We start from the raw sequence: 14,893 nt of genomic DNA, 5'->3' as shown, positions 1-14,893 counted from the left end.
GCTCTGTAGATGGGCCATTTTTGTTGGAGATGGGGCTTGTGCACATCATTGTTTTTGAGTACCTGTGAGGCTGTGCTTTGGAAATTTGGCATTTCACTGAATTACCTGAACTGTGAGGAGAGAGATCATTTAATCGTGGGAGTGGCAGCACTGCAGGGAAAGGCTGAGAAGGCCTGGGCTGGATGATGTAGCCTGGAAAGACAACAAAGAGTGGCACTTGACCAGACCCAGTTCTCTGAGGTTACCTTTGGATGCTCATCTTTCTCTGCATCATTATTCCATCTTAGAAAATACTTTCATGGGAGTCAAGATTGTTTCACCACTATTTTTGCCATTTATATGGGCTAGAGAAACACAGCTTGTATGAGAAGACAATTTATTGTTAGTCTACTTGAAAGGTTTACCAATGTGCTCAGAGAGTCCTTATCACTTACAGTGGTGCAAACAATGATAAATGATGTTATTTAGAATATTAGGCAGAAAGGGAATAAAATAAAAGAAAAATCTTATACCAGGGTCAAAACTAGCACACAAAGAGCACTTCAGCTGCTGCAGCTTTCTCCAGGCTATGCTCACCCCTCCACTGTCCAGGCACCAGACTCAGAGGAGCTGTCTGTCGCCCAGGAGAAGGGGGAGGGCTGCAGATGTCGTGAACTCAAAAAGTCCTTTGCTCCAGCAGCACAGTGACAATGATGGGGGCACCTGCCTCTCCAGGATGGTGGGATTCTGCCTTCTCTTCTGCTAGAGTCCACCTGGGGCTGCTTCCACCCCATCTTTAAGGCTCCCCTTGCAGTGCTCCTCAGTCCCCAGAGCTGGGTGCATCTGGGCTGACCCTCCAGGCAGAGCTGTGCACACCTTGCAGAACTGCTCCTCGCCTTCTCTGCTGCTTGAGATTGATGTTTCCCAGCCCCAAGGTCGTGTTCTTCTGTTGATGCAGTGACTGCCCGTGAGGGAGTAGTTCATAGTGCCAGGGCTGTGGGTTCCCTGCATGTCCCAGCCAAAGCAAGGTTCACAAACCTCTCTCTCAGGTTTTTCAGCATTAGTACACAGCCTGTAGCCTGTTTCTGACAGTGGCCAGAGTTTCATGGGCTATAGGCATACAGACCCCTTCTGCCAGTCCACAGGAATGATCTGTCACACACGAGTCCAGCAAGGATATTGCAAACCCTCCCATGGCTCAAGGCTCCTCACCAGGACCGAGCAACTGATCTTCTTGGAGGCATTTGCCCTTTCCTACCTGGTCTTGCCTCATGTGGATCTGAGGGTGGTCTGTAGCTCTTGGCTTTGGTGCACAGCTGCTACTTGGTTTATGGAATATTTTATTTTACAGCCTGGATAATTTGCACAATTAAGCAAACTTTTGCAATTCTCAGGATTACACTTCTAGACTTGACAGCCTAGTTAAAAATTTCAGCAGGTTATATAGTCCCAACAAGGAGGGATTTACGCCAAATATGATGGTCAGCATCTTTTATTGTGGTTGGAGTAAGAGCAACTTGCTCACTCTTGTCACATATTGCAAACCTTGCTTTGGTGGCTTGTTTTGCTGCCTGCAAGACTACAAAAGTTACAGGTGGATGCTATTATCTGTAACAACTGCTCAAAACACAACCCAAATGTTACTAGGCTTTGTCCAGCACACAGCTAAAAAGTTCATAGTAATTTTAGCATCACTTCTAAAAGCATTGTGTAATTAAAATCATGCATTTAAATCAAAGTAAAGCATTGTGTAATTAAAATCATGCATTTAAATCAAAGTTACATTACATGCATGTGCAATATCAGACAACTTAAACATGCAGAGGTGATTTCTGGATGCTGGATATACACACAAAGAGAGCTGGATCCCATATAAGTGATTACAGAGCCACTGGAAATCAAAGGATAAATTTCACATTCACCTCTGGCTAAGCTCTGTTCTAAACTAATTGAAAACTGGTGTCTTTTTGTATGCAATTTACACGTGTAAGTGCCTCCTGTTTGCTGGTGTCCTTCCAGAGAGGCATCTGGGAGCACTCCACCTACTGGGCTGCTCGACATTACTGCTGTACAGCTCTCATCGCAGAAACCCTCCTGCTGTCAGTTTCTAAAATCACCTCATCATCTCCTCCACAGCAAAATAAAATTTTTCATCAGACCAACACATGATTATGTATCACACACGTGTGCAGCGATTTGTTATCCCCATCACCTTAGGACCGTTAGTTTTCTACCCATCCCAGAACCATCGATTAATTTGTACATAGGTGCCCTAAACTAAACTCGAAACTGTGCCATGCAGTTGTCCTAGCAAAGCTACACTAACAGTATACATTTTTAAAGTATAACTTACCCTGCTAGAAAATTCTACACTTAATTTGTTCATCTTTACTTTTCACAGTAGTCAAAATACTATGTTTTTAACACAAATGCTATGTGTTTATGTGCTACGTATACAGACATTGTGTCATATGCTCGTGCTCTACTAATCAAGATCACTATAGCTAATAGGAAGTATGTCCATAATTATCAAAGGAAACAGGGTTTATCTTATTTGGAGATGGTGACACCTTCAAATTGGATCCATTTTTTTCCTTGTCACCAGAGTTTGTTAATTCTTTTCTCTTATTTGAACTTCAGCAACAGCAACTGTTCTATAAAAAAGAGATGATATTTTTCCACACACATATGATAATCAAGCACTAATAAAGGAAAGAAAGCACTAAGCAACATACAATTAATAATATCCAGAATTTGGAATTGTTACCTATTCTTCTGCTCTACCTATGGAAGACAAAACAGCAAAGATTGTTATGAATAGTTATCTTAGTTAACCAAGGTGGATCATTTACACCCATAGACCTTTTTGATGATATTAAGGATCTAATAAACTTCCTCTTCACATATTTTTATACAATTTACTAGCTTATGTTCTTAAACAGCTGCTCACCAGTTCTCCATTGTAATTGTTTCAGTTGGTTCCATCTCATTTCTGTAACAGAAGAACTGTATATTTTAATTTTAAAACTATTACAATAATGTATATACCATGTATGTCTTTTTTAATTCTTTTTTTTTATTTCATCTTTTCTTCACTCTAAAAAAAAAGGTGGTGTTAACACATCAACTATAATTGCGCATCAGAGGCTTAACTTTTTGCTTTGCAGAGTGAACTCTGTCCCAAGTCAATTAGAATATTTTATCATTAGTTACCCTCCCCTCAAACCTTTATAGGTACATACAAAATCTGCCATTTTTCCAGATTCTAACCTTTTATGCATTGGTAGCACTTAGTTTGCACTACTCTGTTTCAATCCTTTTTTCCCTTTTTTTTTTTTTTATAGCACTCCTAAATTTCTTTGCTGCATGTACTTCCACATGCTACGTGAAAACACACTACTGAATTTAACAATACTAATGCTAAACATGAACTGCTTCATTTGTGTTGGCACTTCTTGAATTTGCTCTGCTTGTACCTCTTGATTTCTTTACCTCTGACATTAGGCAGGCATTATTTTTTAAAATGGGGGGAGTTTTTCTTTTTATAAGTCCAAACCCTTCTGGATTGCCTACAGGAGACTCAGAAAGAAGATGTTATTCTTTTCTCCTTGCTTCACCCTCAGGGTTTATACCATGCTTGGGACTCCTGTAACCTTCCTCGCACAGCCCTTCATACTTAGAGTTCATTCTCAGTCCTGCTGCTGGACATCATTGCTCACAAACGCTGCAGCCCAGCTGGTATCACAGCCTGAACTCATGTCAGTGTTTTATCAGTCCTTAAAGCCTTCTTTTTTCCCAAAACAGCTTCTGCTAACTTGGCCTGAGCAGCATTTGGTATCTCTGCCTGGACTCTGTGCAGCGAAGGAGGTGCCAGGATGGCTGTGACAGAGCTAAAGCTGTCTCTGCTCACTGCAGCCCTGACTGCTCTTGCTGGAAAAGTCAACTTCTCCCTCTGTGTTTCTTCTGTAAAAATAAGCAAACCAAAAACCCCTTAATGCTTCACTCCCCCTGCATTTCCTCCATCAGAGGAACCTTCTCAATTTGCATCAGCTGCAGCTTGCAGCTGGTGCCCCAGCTTTGTGTGTGATGGGGATGATACCTCGAGGGCTCTGCTTCTGATCCCCCATTGCTCCCCACATGGGAGCCTTCCCCAGTGGTCCGGTGTTGGTCTGACCACGAGCCCGGGGAAGAGGGGGACTGTCTGTCCTAGGCTATGATGGAGAGGGCAGGGGTCCTGGCTCGCTTCCCTCTCTCCTCCCGCTGATCTCCAGCAGGCGATCCAACAAAACTCTGGTGGGAGCGTTATCCCAGCGGGCCATGTCCTCCCCGTGGTTCCGAAGCTGCCTCCATATGTCCACTCGCATGGTGCTTAACTCCCTCCTGGCCATGGTATTTTGTACCACAAATCGGGGAGCTGCACCACACTGCCACTGTCTCCTGCCCTGCCACCTTCCTTTCCTCCCTTTTCCCGAGAAGGGGATCTGGGAGGTCGCACCAGCAGAAGCAGTGGTCTGCAGCACCTCTGGGTCCCCCATCTCCCTGGAGTTTTCCTTTCCTCTGCTGCCCCTTCCCCTAGACACCGCTCTGTCCTCCCTTGCCCAGACACTCCTTGCCAACTGCTGTCTCCTTCCCTGGGTGCTCCCAGGTTTGAACCGGTGAGGAGCCAGGTCAGCAGTGGTTGTTCCCTCTGTAACAACTTGTTCTGCCCGTGGCTGCACATTTCCCTCGCTTTCCCTTTCCCTTTTCACAGCCACTGGAGCACTGCTCAGCAAAAGGGGGTTTGCTTTAAACCTTTCTGGCATCTCAAAAACTAGAGACTGTGGGCTCTCAGGCTTACGCTCCTCTACAGAGGGGCTGCCATCTGGATTAACCCATCTTTTTCCATCCCAGAGCTCATCATCTCTTTGGTAGGGTGTTTTTTTAAGGGCCATGGCTGTGACATGCTTCGCCTCTAACGCTGCTTTTAACTTTTCCATCTTGACCTCGCAGGCCCGGTGGTCTGTACTCTTCTCTTTTAGGATCTGTATTTTTTGCACCAGCAATCGGATCGTTCCTTGCACCTCCTCTACAGCTTTTGTACTGATGGCTAGCTTTTCCTTCAATGCCTGATTTTCATTCAAAATGGCCTTTTTTTGTTCACACACCTCTTGATACTGGAGAACACTTCGCACTTGCTCCACAGCCACAGCTTCTTCTCGAGTTATACCCTCCTCTAGTTTAAGTCTCTGAGCCTTTATTTCTGCTTTCAGTGTCTTGTTTTCCTCCCTTAGCTTCTGAATTTCTACCTGGGCTGCCTGTTTTTCTTCAGCTAAACTTTTGGCAACTAACCACACAGCCCACGCTCCTGCACATTTTAAGGATTTTCGGGAGAAGAGCTTAGTCTTGGCCATCTCTTTTAATTTGGCAAACTCTAGGTTAGCCTGCTGGATACTTTTGCAAGAGTTTGGACCCCAGGGGTTTGGTCCCCACTGAACAACCCAATTTGCCAGCTCTGACATCTTTTTGTCTCCTCTAAAGGTATTTTTGACTTTACAGAAAGGTCTGATTACAAATTACAACTCAAGCAGGCTGAGAGAAGATAGCAGAGGCTCACCCAAATTTGGACTTGCTCCTCTGTTGTTTTTCTAGTGTAATTCTTCCCTCCAGAAGGTTTTCTCAATGAAGAAATCTCCCAAGCAGGGATTTCTAATTTAGCTCTTCTCCCAGGCAAGGCAGAGGGCTTTCATTCCTCTGTCCATGGATGCTTAGAGGCATTCTTTGAGCATTTGTTCTCTCTAGGCAAAAGGAAGAAGGCTTTCAAACCTGCTGGATTTCCCACTTCAGTATTTTCAACAAGTCTTTAAAGGGCTACCTGTGTTGGTCCCAAAACTGGGTGCTATGCTTTCAGCACGACACTTGAGGCTATGTGGACACAGAGTAGTGTTGTTGCTGGTTGTCCCTGACTGCCACAGGATGGCACCCAAAAAAGGCTGTCCCAGAAGTGCTTCTCACAAAAATGCCATAAGGGCTCCCAGGAGGGCTGCTGCCTTCTCCACTAGTTCTGTGCACCACGGCTTGTGCCTTTATGTGGGCCAGAGAAACACGCCTTACATGGGAGAATCTGCTGTTTGACTACTTCAGAGTCTTAACAGCCTGATCAAAGAGTGCTAATCAATCCACTTACAATGCTGGATGATATTATCTAGACTATTAGGGATAAAGGAGATAAAAGGGGAAAATAATCCCGTATCAGTATCAAGCCCACCCCCTCCCTTAGCTGCTATGCTGTTCCCCCGTTTATGCTCACCCCTCCGATGCCCGAGGATGGCCGCAGGCGTTGTGACCTGGTCCTTCACCTCCAAGCAGCACGATGCTGCTGATGGAACCCCTCTGTCTGCCTCTCCAGGGTGGTTGTGGTGGTGGGATTCTGCTTCTTCCTCTGCTAGAGCCCACCTGGGGGCTCTCTGTACCCCGTCTTTAAGGCTCCCTTCACTGTGCTCCTCGGTCCCCAGAGCCGGTTACATCCACACTGATCCTCCAGGCAGAGCTGTGCACACCTGGCAGAACTGCTCCTCACCCTCCTGGCTGCCCATGAGTGGTGTTTCCCAGCTCCAAGGCCGTGTTTCTCTGTTGATGCAGCAGCTGCCCTTGGGGGAGTAGTTCACAGCGCCGGGGTTGCCGGTATCACCCTGTGCCAGGGGGTTCAAGGCCCCACCACCCTCCCCTGCCTGCGTTTTATCTCCTGTACTGCAAAAAGACAGCCAAGCCATGCTGCTGGAGGTCCTTCAGCACCCCGTGGACTGGGTGAAGCAGAACCTGAGTGCAGATGGGTGAGGTCCCTGAGTTGTTTGGCAATTGCTGTTACAGCTACAAAGCTCTCGCAAAAATGGTACGTCTTGCAAAAAATGAGGCAAGTCCCAACCAAAACAAGGTTGGCCAACCTTGTGCACCCCAGGGGTTTGGTTCCCAAACCCCAGCCTTTTGGTTTTTTGGCCAACCTCGTGGCCAGCCTCTGGCGATGGCAAGACCAAAGTTTGTGGGCTCTAGGCATGCATTGCACCATCACCCTTCTGTGTGCCACAAGAGCCCTGTGCTTTGCTACAACAGCCATAGGAATTGAGGAGCGAAGGCCTTGTGCTTTGCCCTGACCAAAAAGACCATCACTGATGCTCCTCAGCATTTTCACCAGGAGCTGAAAGGAGAGCAGTGGGTCTTTGGGGGCTGTATGGGACCATGGGTGATGGTTTGACCTACCCTATGGCCAAAGAAAACCATCAGGCAGAGCTGGCAGCAAGGGTGATAATTCTGCATAGAAAGAATCCCTCAAATAAGTGAAATGAGGAGAAATATTTGGAGTCCTGCAGTTATTAAAACATAAATCCCTGCTCATAAACCCCACCATCCCCACAGATCAATGCTTTGAAAGACATCTGAAGCTTTGTAAACTAGAAGAGGTAATAGGATTAAAGCTGCAATGTGACAAGACAGCTAATTTTTAATTATTTCTAACTCCTTTCTAATTTCTACTTCATTCTGAATATTTAAAAACCTTTCCAAATGTATTTCACAAGTTTCAATAACAACCTAGTAACTGGATGTGGCATTACAGCAATTTATAATCACCTCCTAAAATGGGGATATAAATTAATCTTTCTACATCTCATTAGTTTAGCTATCAGAGATATTTTACAAGATAATTGGCTTTCTGTGGCTTTAATTTAATTTAATTTATTAATATCTTACATTTATATTTCATAGATGCTGTTTTAATTATTGAACTGATACATCTCAGAAACATAATTCTTTTATACAGCATCAAACTTTTGCTTTTAGGGCTCTAGAGCCTTTTGAAGATGTTTTAATGATAAATAATAAGTCCTTGTTTGTGTTTACCTTTAAAGTGGATATCAATTTACTTTTGCCTTAGGTTCTCACAAAGGAAAATTAGATCTTATTTTGGAACATCCTGTTTTGCAGATGAGGCTGCCTTTATTGTTAAACCAAAGCTTGTTCCAACTCTGTAATGCTATAAAAATACAAACAAGGGGAAGCAGAAGGAGTAGAAAGATCGTGGAATAAGAAGCCAGTTCATACCTGACAGGTATTTATGTAAATTATTTCAGTGGGCAGCAGAGTTAGGGAAGCCCAGTCTCCCATGGTGTTGTGTCCTATGGCTGAGCTTCCCAGTGTTGGTGGCAATGCTGCCACGCCTGAAGCTTCTCCTGCAAGCCAGGACCATCCACGCCCACCCCATCAGGGGCTTGCCTTTCCTGCACTCACAGCACTAGCTGGGTCTGGGGGACAACCCCACCATCCCCTTTGCTAATCAATCTGCAACAATGTAATATTTTGGAGACTTCCAGCCTGCCGTAAACTTTGGCTGAAATATCCTCACCAAATCTGTGAGGACAGGCAGACAAGCAGACTGTGCAACTGACCCCAAGAACACCTTTCCTTAGGAAACCAGCCTAAAAATATGCGCCTTCCTAAAGCAGAATAGCAACGTTGAAACATCTGACAGTACATGTGATGATGATAATTGATGCTTAATGAATAATCCAGGGTAGCTTTAATATTTTAGCTTCACAGAATACCTTTCATCCCCAGGAGCCAAACCAAATTATAAAAGGCGTACTCTTGCCCCGCAGGGTCTCCTTTTGCCATTAAATCCACCATTTCATGGGGACCAGCTACACAGCTGGGCCACCACAGAGGTGATCAGAGGGTTGGAGCACCTGTTCTACGAGGACAGGCTGAGAGAGCTGGAGTTGTTCAACCTGGGGAAGAGATGACTCCGGGGAGACCTTAGAGCACCTTCCAGTAATTAAAGGGGGATTATATAAAAGAAGGAGAACTAGTTTTCACATGAGCAGATAGTAATAGAACAAGGGGGAACAGTTTTAAATTAAAAGAGGAGAGATTTAGATTAGGTGTTAGGAAGGAGTTCTTTACTCAGAGGGTGGTGAGGCACTGGAACAGGTTGCCCAGATAAGTTATGGATACTCCATCACTGGAAGTGTTCAAGGCCAGGTTGGATGGGGCTTTGAGCAACCTGACCTAGTGGAAGGTGTCCCTGCCCATGGCAGGAGTTTGGAACCAGGAGATCTTTAAGGTTCCTTCCAACACAAACCATTCTATGGTTCTGTGATTTACCTCTGGCCAGTGAGTGTCCAAGGCCCCACAGAGCTCAGCACTTCCAGCTGTGTGGTGGAAGTGAACTTCCACCCATCGCCAAGACCCATCGGGGCACACCCTTCAGGTGTGAGGTGTGCTGCCCACGGAGGGGCTTTGCTCTGACACGGCGCGGGAGCAGCCCTGGGGCGCAGAAGCTGGCTAGGAGAGACCCTCCTCTCCCACCCGAAACCTTGAGACGAGGGGCGGGCAAGGAAACTCTGCAGACCACCCTCCCGGCACGGGGCTGCTGCGCCCACCCCTCCGTTCCACCCGCGCACCCCTCCCGACACACGACACGAGCCGACTGGACTGACGGCCCGGGGGGTGTCTCCGCTCCATCCTGTGTGTCCGGAAAGAGGCCGGGGAGCAGAGCCCCGGGAGCCCCGCGCAGCCCCGGGGGGCGGTGTGGGGTCCAGGCTCCGCCGGCGGCTGCCCGAGCTCCGCCCGGGATGCGGAGGAAAAGCGGCCCAATACCCCCCTCTGCTGTCAGCAAACACCGCGGCACGGGCTCTCCGCACCGCCGCCGGCTCTGCCCCTTCCCTGCGTGGCGAAGGACCAGAACATCCCCAGCAGGTCGCTCACCCCAGCTCTCTGGGCTCCTTTGGCCAGCTAAAACATAAAAAATATCTGTGTCAGAGGAGAGGAACAGCCATCAGCAACGTAAGCTCGTGTCAGGTGATACCTGACACCTCCAGCCTTTGGGTAAAGCCAGGTTTGGGTTTAGATGTATGCAGATTAGAGTCATGAAAGTTCTTATTTTATAACATCCCTTCCCCTCCATCCCCTAAATTAAAAAGTTCCTGTTCTACAAAGTTACTCTGCAACACATTTTCTGCCAAATCCCTTTGCTCTGCAAATTGTGACCTCTTTGGACATGAGGCTGGTTGTTGGGCTTTGTCTGCTCAGGGTGGAGGGCAGGAGGCCATAAAACAAGGTGGATGGGTTCCTGTTACATTGTCATGTTGGTTTTGGCCAATCCTACCTAGTGGCCTTTTTTATGTTAGAAACTTTTTAACATTTTAAAATAACTTCATTAATAAAAGAATGCTGCAAGTCTTTCTTCTTTCCATCCCCACTCCCAATGCCCCAGGCTGACTCTTTCTTGTAAAGCCTGCTGCAATGAGAACTTTTTTGATAATGCAGCCACTCTTGGCAGCACCCCTAAGCCAGAAGGGGTGCCTTCCAACTGCAACATGCAGGGCTTGGGTGGCAGGATAAGCAAGCACCTCAGTGAATCTTCAGGAGCACCACTGAGCTCATGCTGCTGCAGCGCTTCAAGTCCAGCTGGGACACTTTTCCCTTCTCCAGGAGGCTCCCGACATGGCTCATCCACAGTTCAAGCCTTTTCCTTGATGGCTTGTTAGTAAAACTGCACAAATAAGAAATTCTTCCTCCTATTAATCAAATCAGAAAGGTCAACTGGGTTCATTTTAGGTCAGTCTGAAGTGAGCGTTTCTGGTAGTTTGGTTTTCTCAGCAAAATGAAAAAACTTCCCTGAAAGAAAACTTAAGCCAGCCAGGACTTCTTTGTCCTTGGTTTTAGCCCTGCGTCTGCAGCACTGCTGTGACTGTCTACTGACTTCAGATGACACTTGCAAGCATTCTCTTTTAGTCCTAACCAACCTTTTTTTAGTGGGTAAAGGATTGGTCGTACTATGCCCCCGAGCTCTATTCCTATATTAGCCAAAGATGCCCAAGTGTCATGCAGGGTCACCTCGTGACTTTGGCATCATGTGCTTTTGCCCCAGACAGGAAGAAAGGCAAGTGTATGATTTCTAGACAGCTAGGAGAGTTGTCTTCCAAAAATACATGAAGAAATCCTCAGCTGCCACCCAGATCTAGCTGTTCAGGAGAGGGGATGAGCAAGAGGACTAGAACGTGATCCAATGTCTGGATCTGGACTTCTATGCTTCCACCACTGTAATGTGAGCATTTTTGTCCTGCCTACCAAGAGGCAGGGCAGATAATGTGCCTCATTGATTAAAAAAACAAAACAAAAGTCCCACTAGATGCACTCCAGTTAGGGACTGGGCCAGGGATCTCACTACCTTTGGAAAGTCATATATATTGGAAATAAAAACATTTTCTTCCTAACAGCCTGCTCTGGTTCCTCTCTACTAATAGTATTCCCCACAGCCAGACCCAACTTCTGCATCCCAGGACTCCTGCTTAAGGGATCTTAAAATTCCTATTGATTTCAATGGGATTGGGTTCGAGCTGTGTAGCAGTTCACCTGCTGGAGCAAGGAGCTGGTCTCTGGGTTGCTGCCTAGTCACTGTGTGCTGCAAGCAGGGCTCATCAGGCCCCAGGACAGCATATTCTCAGCTGTACCAGAGCAGAGTACATCATGTTTCATCCTTGCAAAAGGTTGTTATAAATGGTTTCGTTTCAAGAGAGCTCAATTAGATCTGGGAACTCTGCAACAAGTTCATTCCTAACTGTGGCTCCGAGACTTTGCAATAGTCAAAAGACAAATGGATGCTGAAGAAAGAAGCAAACAACAGCAGGCATTTCCGTGGTGTCCTCTTTTCTGCTTATTAGCTGTGCCCTGTCATGCACTGAGTACTTCAAGCACTTCATCTGTCACTTCCAAGACTGTCAGATTTCTTTTCCTTAGTTTCCATGTCTTTCAGGGGAGAAGCTGAGTACACTACCTGCCAAAGGCGCCGTCCCATTGCATTTGGGAAGCAAGAAATTTAGAAAACGAGCATTGCTGCACCTGAAACTGACCTGTGACAATGCTGCCACACAGCAGCTTTTGATCTCCTTCCTCAGGCCACAGATCAGCCCTCACCGATGACTTCTAGCTAAGCAAGGTAACGAAACCCTCAGGACATCAGTCTGGCAGATGCTTTTTAATGGGACCTGATTGTCCTGAGTCCTGAGAGTGGCCTGGTTTCTTGGGGATTACAGCTGGCCTTGTTTCAACTTTCAACTCAGCTGAACGTGATCACGAAAGTCAGGTCAGCTCTAGGGGTGGGTGGACTCCGTACGTGCCAGTCCTCGTAGCGAAAACCACCAGGTTGCTGCTTTCTCCCAGTGCTGCTGCCAGCCCTAGGGCTGACTTTCTGCAAGTTAAAATAAGACATTTACTTTCCTTTTCTCATTTTCCCCAGCTATGAAAATACGTGCATGGATGGGATTATAATAAACAATGTCATTAAATTGTGCCTTGGTTTTTCCTACTTGTTTGCAGTGACTCATACTGCAATTCTTACAAGTATGGGTCAAACAGGAGCCAGCATTCAGCAACCACAGTCCTGGCTTTTCCTCATCCTAAATGCTGACCTCCCCCCAAGGCAGCAGGAAGGACTCTCCTGTTGATGACCGAGAGATGCAGGGTCCCTGAGCATCCTCTCTTTCCAGTTAAAGCAATAGGAAACTGGGTGCTGGTACCCCACCAGCTGTAAGCAGTGGATTTTGTCCTTTGGGACTGGTCCTATGTCCCGTTTCAGCAGCCTTGGTGCAGGTGCAAGGCTGGGCAGGGTAAGGAGTTGGGCTGGTTGCCCTCCTCCTTGTCTTCCAAGCCCCTGTGCCACCGCGCTCACGTGTGGTGTCTGGGAGTGGGTGACAGCTCACATAATGCAGACTGGCAGGTGACCACGGGAAATGCAGCACGGGTCACGTCTCCACAAGCCAGGCTCAGCCTAAGTCTCCCAAGATGCGTCACTAAGACTCTTAGGGCTAAATCTCTCCCTGCCTAAGTGGAGCCGGCTGCAGCCCTGCAGCAGGGATGCGCTCGGCCCCCCACTTGCCCAGATGCACATTGCTCGGCTGCCACTGCTTTGTGTTCCCAACACAGCTTCTCAAATTGCTTGTTTGTGAGTTCTCCTTAACCAAGAGCCCAGACCAACTGAAAAGGTTTTACTTTTCTGTACCTGAGAGCTGTGTGCAGCTGGAGAACGAGATGCTGCCAGGTTGCCCATTGTCAGGAGGTCATGATCATCCAGCAGCTTCCAGAGGGCTGTGATCTAGGAGGCCTTGCTGAGAAAAACCAGCTCTTGCACAGCAGGGCTTCACACTGCCCTGGTGCCTTTAAGCGCTTCTCCCTGACTCTTACAGACAAGGAAAGAGAGAAGGGATGGGAAGCTGGTTGGCCCTTTGGCAGGCGTGGGTACAGCCTGCCTCCTGCCTGCCTGTGCTGGGGGCAGACACTCGTAGGGGTCGGGCTGACCTTTGGGTGGCCTTTCTCATGGCACCTCTTTTGCAGAAAAGGCCAGCACTAGCCAAGCATCTCTCCCACAACTGTCCCCATGTGAACCCAGCCGTGTCCTAACTCCACGGCTCTCATTTCTTGCCAGGCAGGTCCCAGCCAGCTTGCATTTATTTCTCCTCCTCCCTGTCTTTCCTTCTCCCTTCCTCTCCTGGGATCCTGTCTCTACTAAACTGGTCTCACCAGTTTCCATCTGGATTTCCTGCCTTTCAGAGGCAGGTCCTCACACATGTCCTGGGCAGGCCTATTTCTTCCACCTTCCCTTGCACCCCACACTGGGGAACCTTGTACCCTCTCAGAGCAGAGGCAGGGCACCCTGCTGCCTGGCAAGGCACGTGTCAGCACCTCTCTCATCGGAGTGACAGAGAGGCCTTATTCTTTCTTTCTCCATGAGAAAAAGATAGGAATAGCATCCACGCTCCCTCTTGGCAGAGCAGACACCCTTCGAGTATCACCCTACTGCCCACAGCAGCGTCGCAGCAACAAAGGGCCTTGTTTCACACAGACAGCGGCTTCGGAAACATTTAGTAATTAGTGTCGGAGACAGCAAAGAGCTTTGCAGGAAAGCTGAGAGCGTTCCCGAAATTGCTCATTAAATCTCCGGTTCTTCAGAGTGAAGTAGCTGCCTGGAGGCTTCCCACGCAAGGCAGGGGCAGGCAGGGGACCGGGCTGCACCAGCCCTCTGCCTGCCCTCCTGCCTCCACTCCATCCACCACGCTCAGCCCTCCACCTTGCAGCAGGGTGCCCTATCTCCCTTCTGAGGAGCTGTGTCCTTGTCAGGCTGAAGATGCCTGTGGTCAGTGTCCAGTGGCTACAGCTTCTCCAGCCAAGCAGGCGCTGGACTTTGTTCCCTCTCCCCCTCAGGAGCTTTTCCAGTGGTGGGGACCGTGCCCAGATCCAGTGCCCCGTGGCTTTGTGAACAAGGTAGGTGTATTTGTGGGGTGGCCTGGAGACTGTATGGGATGATGCGATAAAAGTCATGCTTGCTTTTCTCCTGATGGTTCCACTGTAACACATGGGGCTGCTCTGCTCAGTCACAGCTTCCTTTCTGGGTGCACAGGAGGCCATTCACCTCTATGAAAACATTCATACAAGTGTTCTTCAATTATCTGGGGAAATAAGCGATCAAAGCAATCCTTCAGAAGTTACAGCTGTAGGACACTGCTGAAATGCCTGTGCTTGAGACCAGCTGGATGGATATTCTTGCAATTAGGACACTGTTTTAAGTTACTTGGATGTGGGTTGGTCCCATCTGGAGAGGAAGAAACAAAGCAAGGGATCTAGCTACTGTTATCCAGCAGATACAGGGTGTTGGGGAGAAGGTGGGGCCAGACTCTTCTTGGGTGCACACAGCAGGAGGCAACAGATGCAAGTTGCAGTGAGGGAAGTTCTGGATAGAGAGAAAGAGAAATTTTTACAATGGGGATAGTGAGGCCGTGGATCTGGTGCCTGGGGAGGTGGTGGGATCTCTGATCTGGAAATGATCTCTGTTCATACCTCACCTGGACCAGCCCTCAGTTACCTGCTCAACTTTGCAGGTCAGCTTGGC

The 14,893-nt window shown here is 47.7% G+C and overlaps 1 protein-coding gene across 1 annotated transcript; it reads right to left on the bottom strand.

Moving 5' to 3' along the window:
• Positions 1–307: 307 nt before the first annotated feature.
• Positions 308–8,045, bottom strand: LOC127469395 (uncharacterized). The gene is made up of 2 exons (XM_051783592.1): positions 6,266–8,045; positions 308–5,753 (listed from the first exon to the last, which is right to left on the bottom strand). The coding sequence occupies exon 2, from the start codon at positions 5,475–5,477 to the stop codon at positions 4,191–4,193; it is 1,287 nt and encodes a 428-aa protein (XP_051639552.1). The 5' UTR covers positions 5,478–5,753; positions 6,266–8,045; the 3' UTR covers positions 308–4,190.
• Between the last annotated feature and the right edge of the window lie 6,848 nt (positions 8,046–14,893).

Source organism: Manacus candei, unplaced genomic scaffold (assembly GCF_025592945.1).
Source record: "Manacus candei isolate 608988 ecotype Guabito, Panama unplaced genomic scaffold, ASM2559294v1 h1tg000017l, whole genome shotgun sequence".
Lineage (NCBI taxonomy): Eukaryota > Metazoa > Chordata > Aves > Passeriformes > Pipridae > Manacus > Manacus candei.
This window is presented reverse-complemented; position numbering and strand designations above follow the sequence as displayed.

Excerpts from the sequence above, each read along its gene's own strand:
- LOC127469395 (XM_051783592.1), bottom strand. The coding sequence starts at position 5,477 with ATGTCAGAGCTGGCAAATTGGGTTGTTCAGTGGGGACCAAACCCCTGG.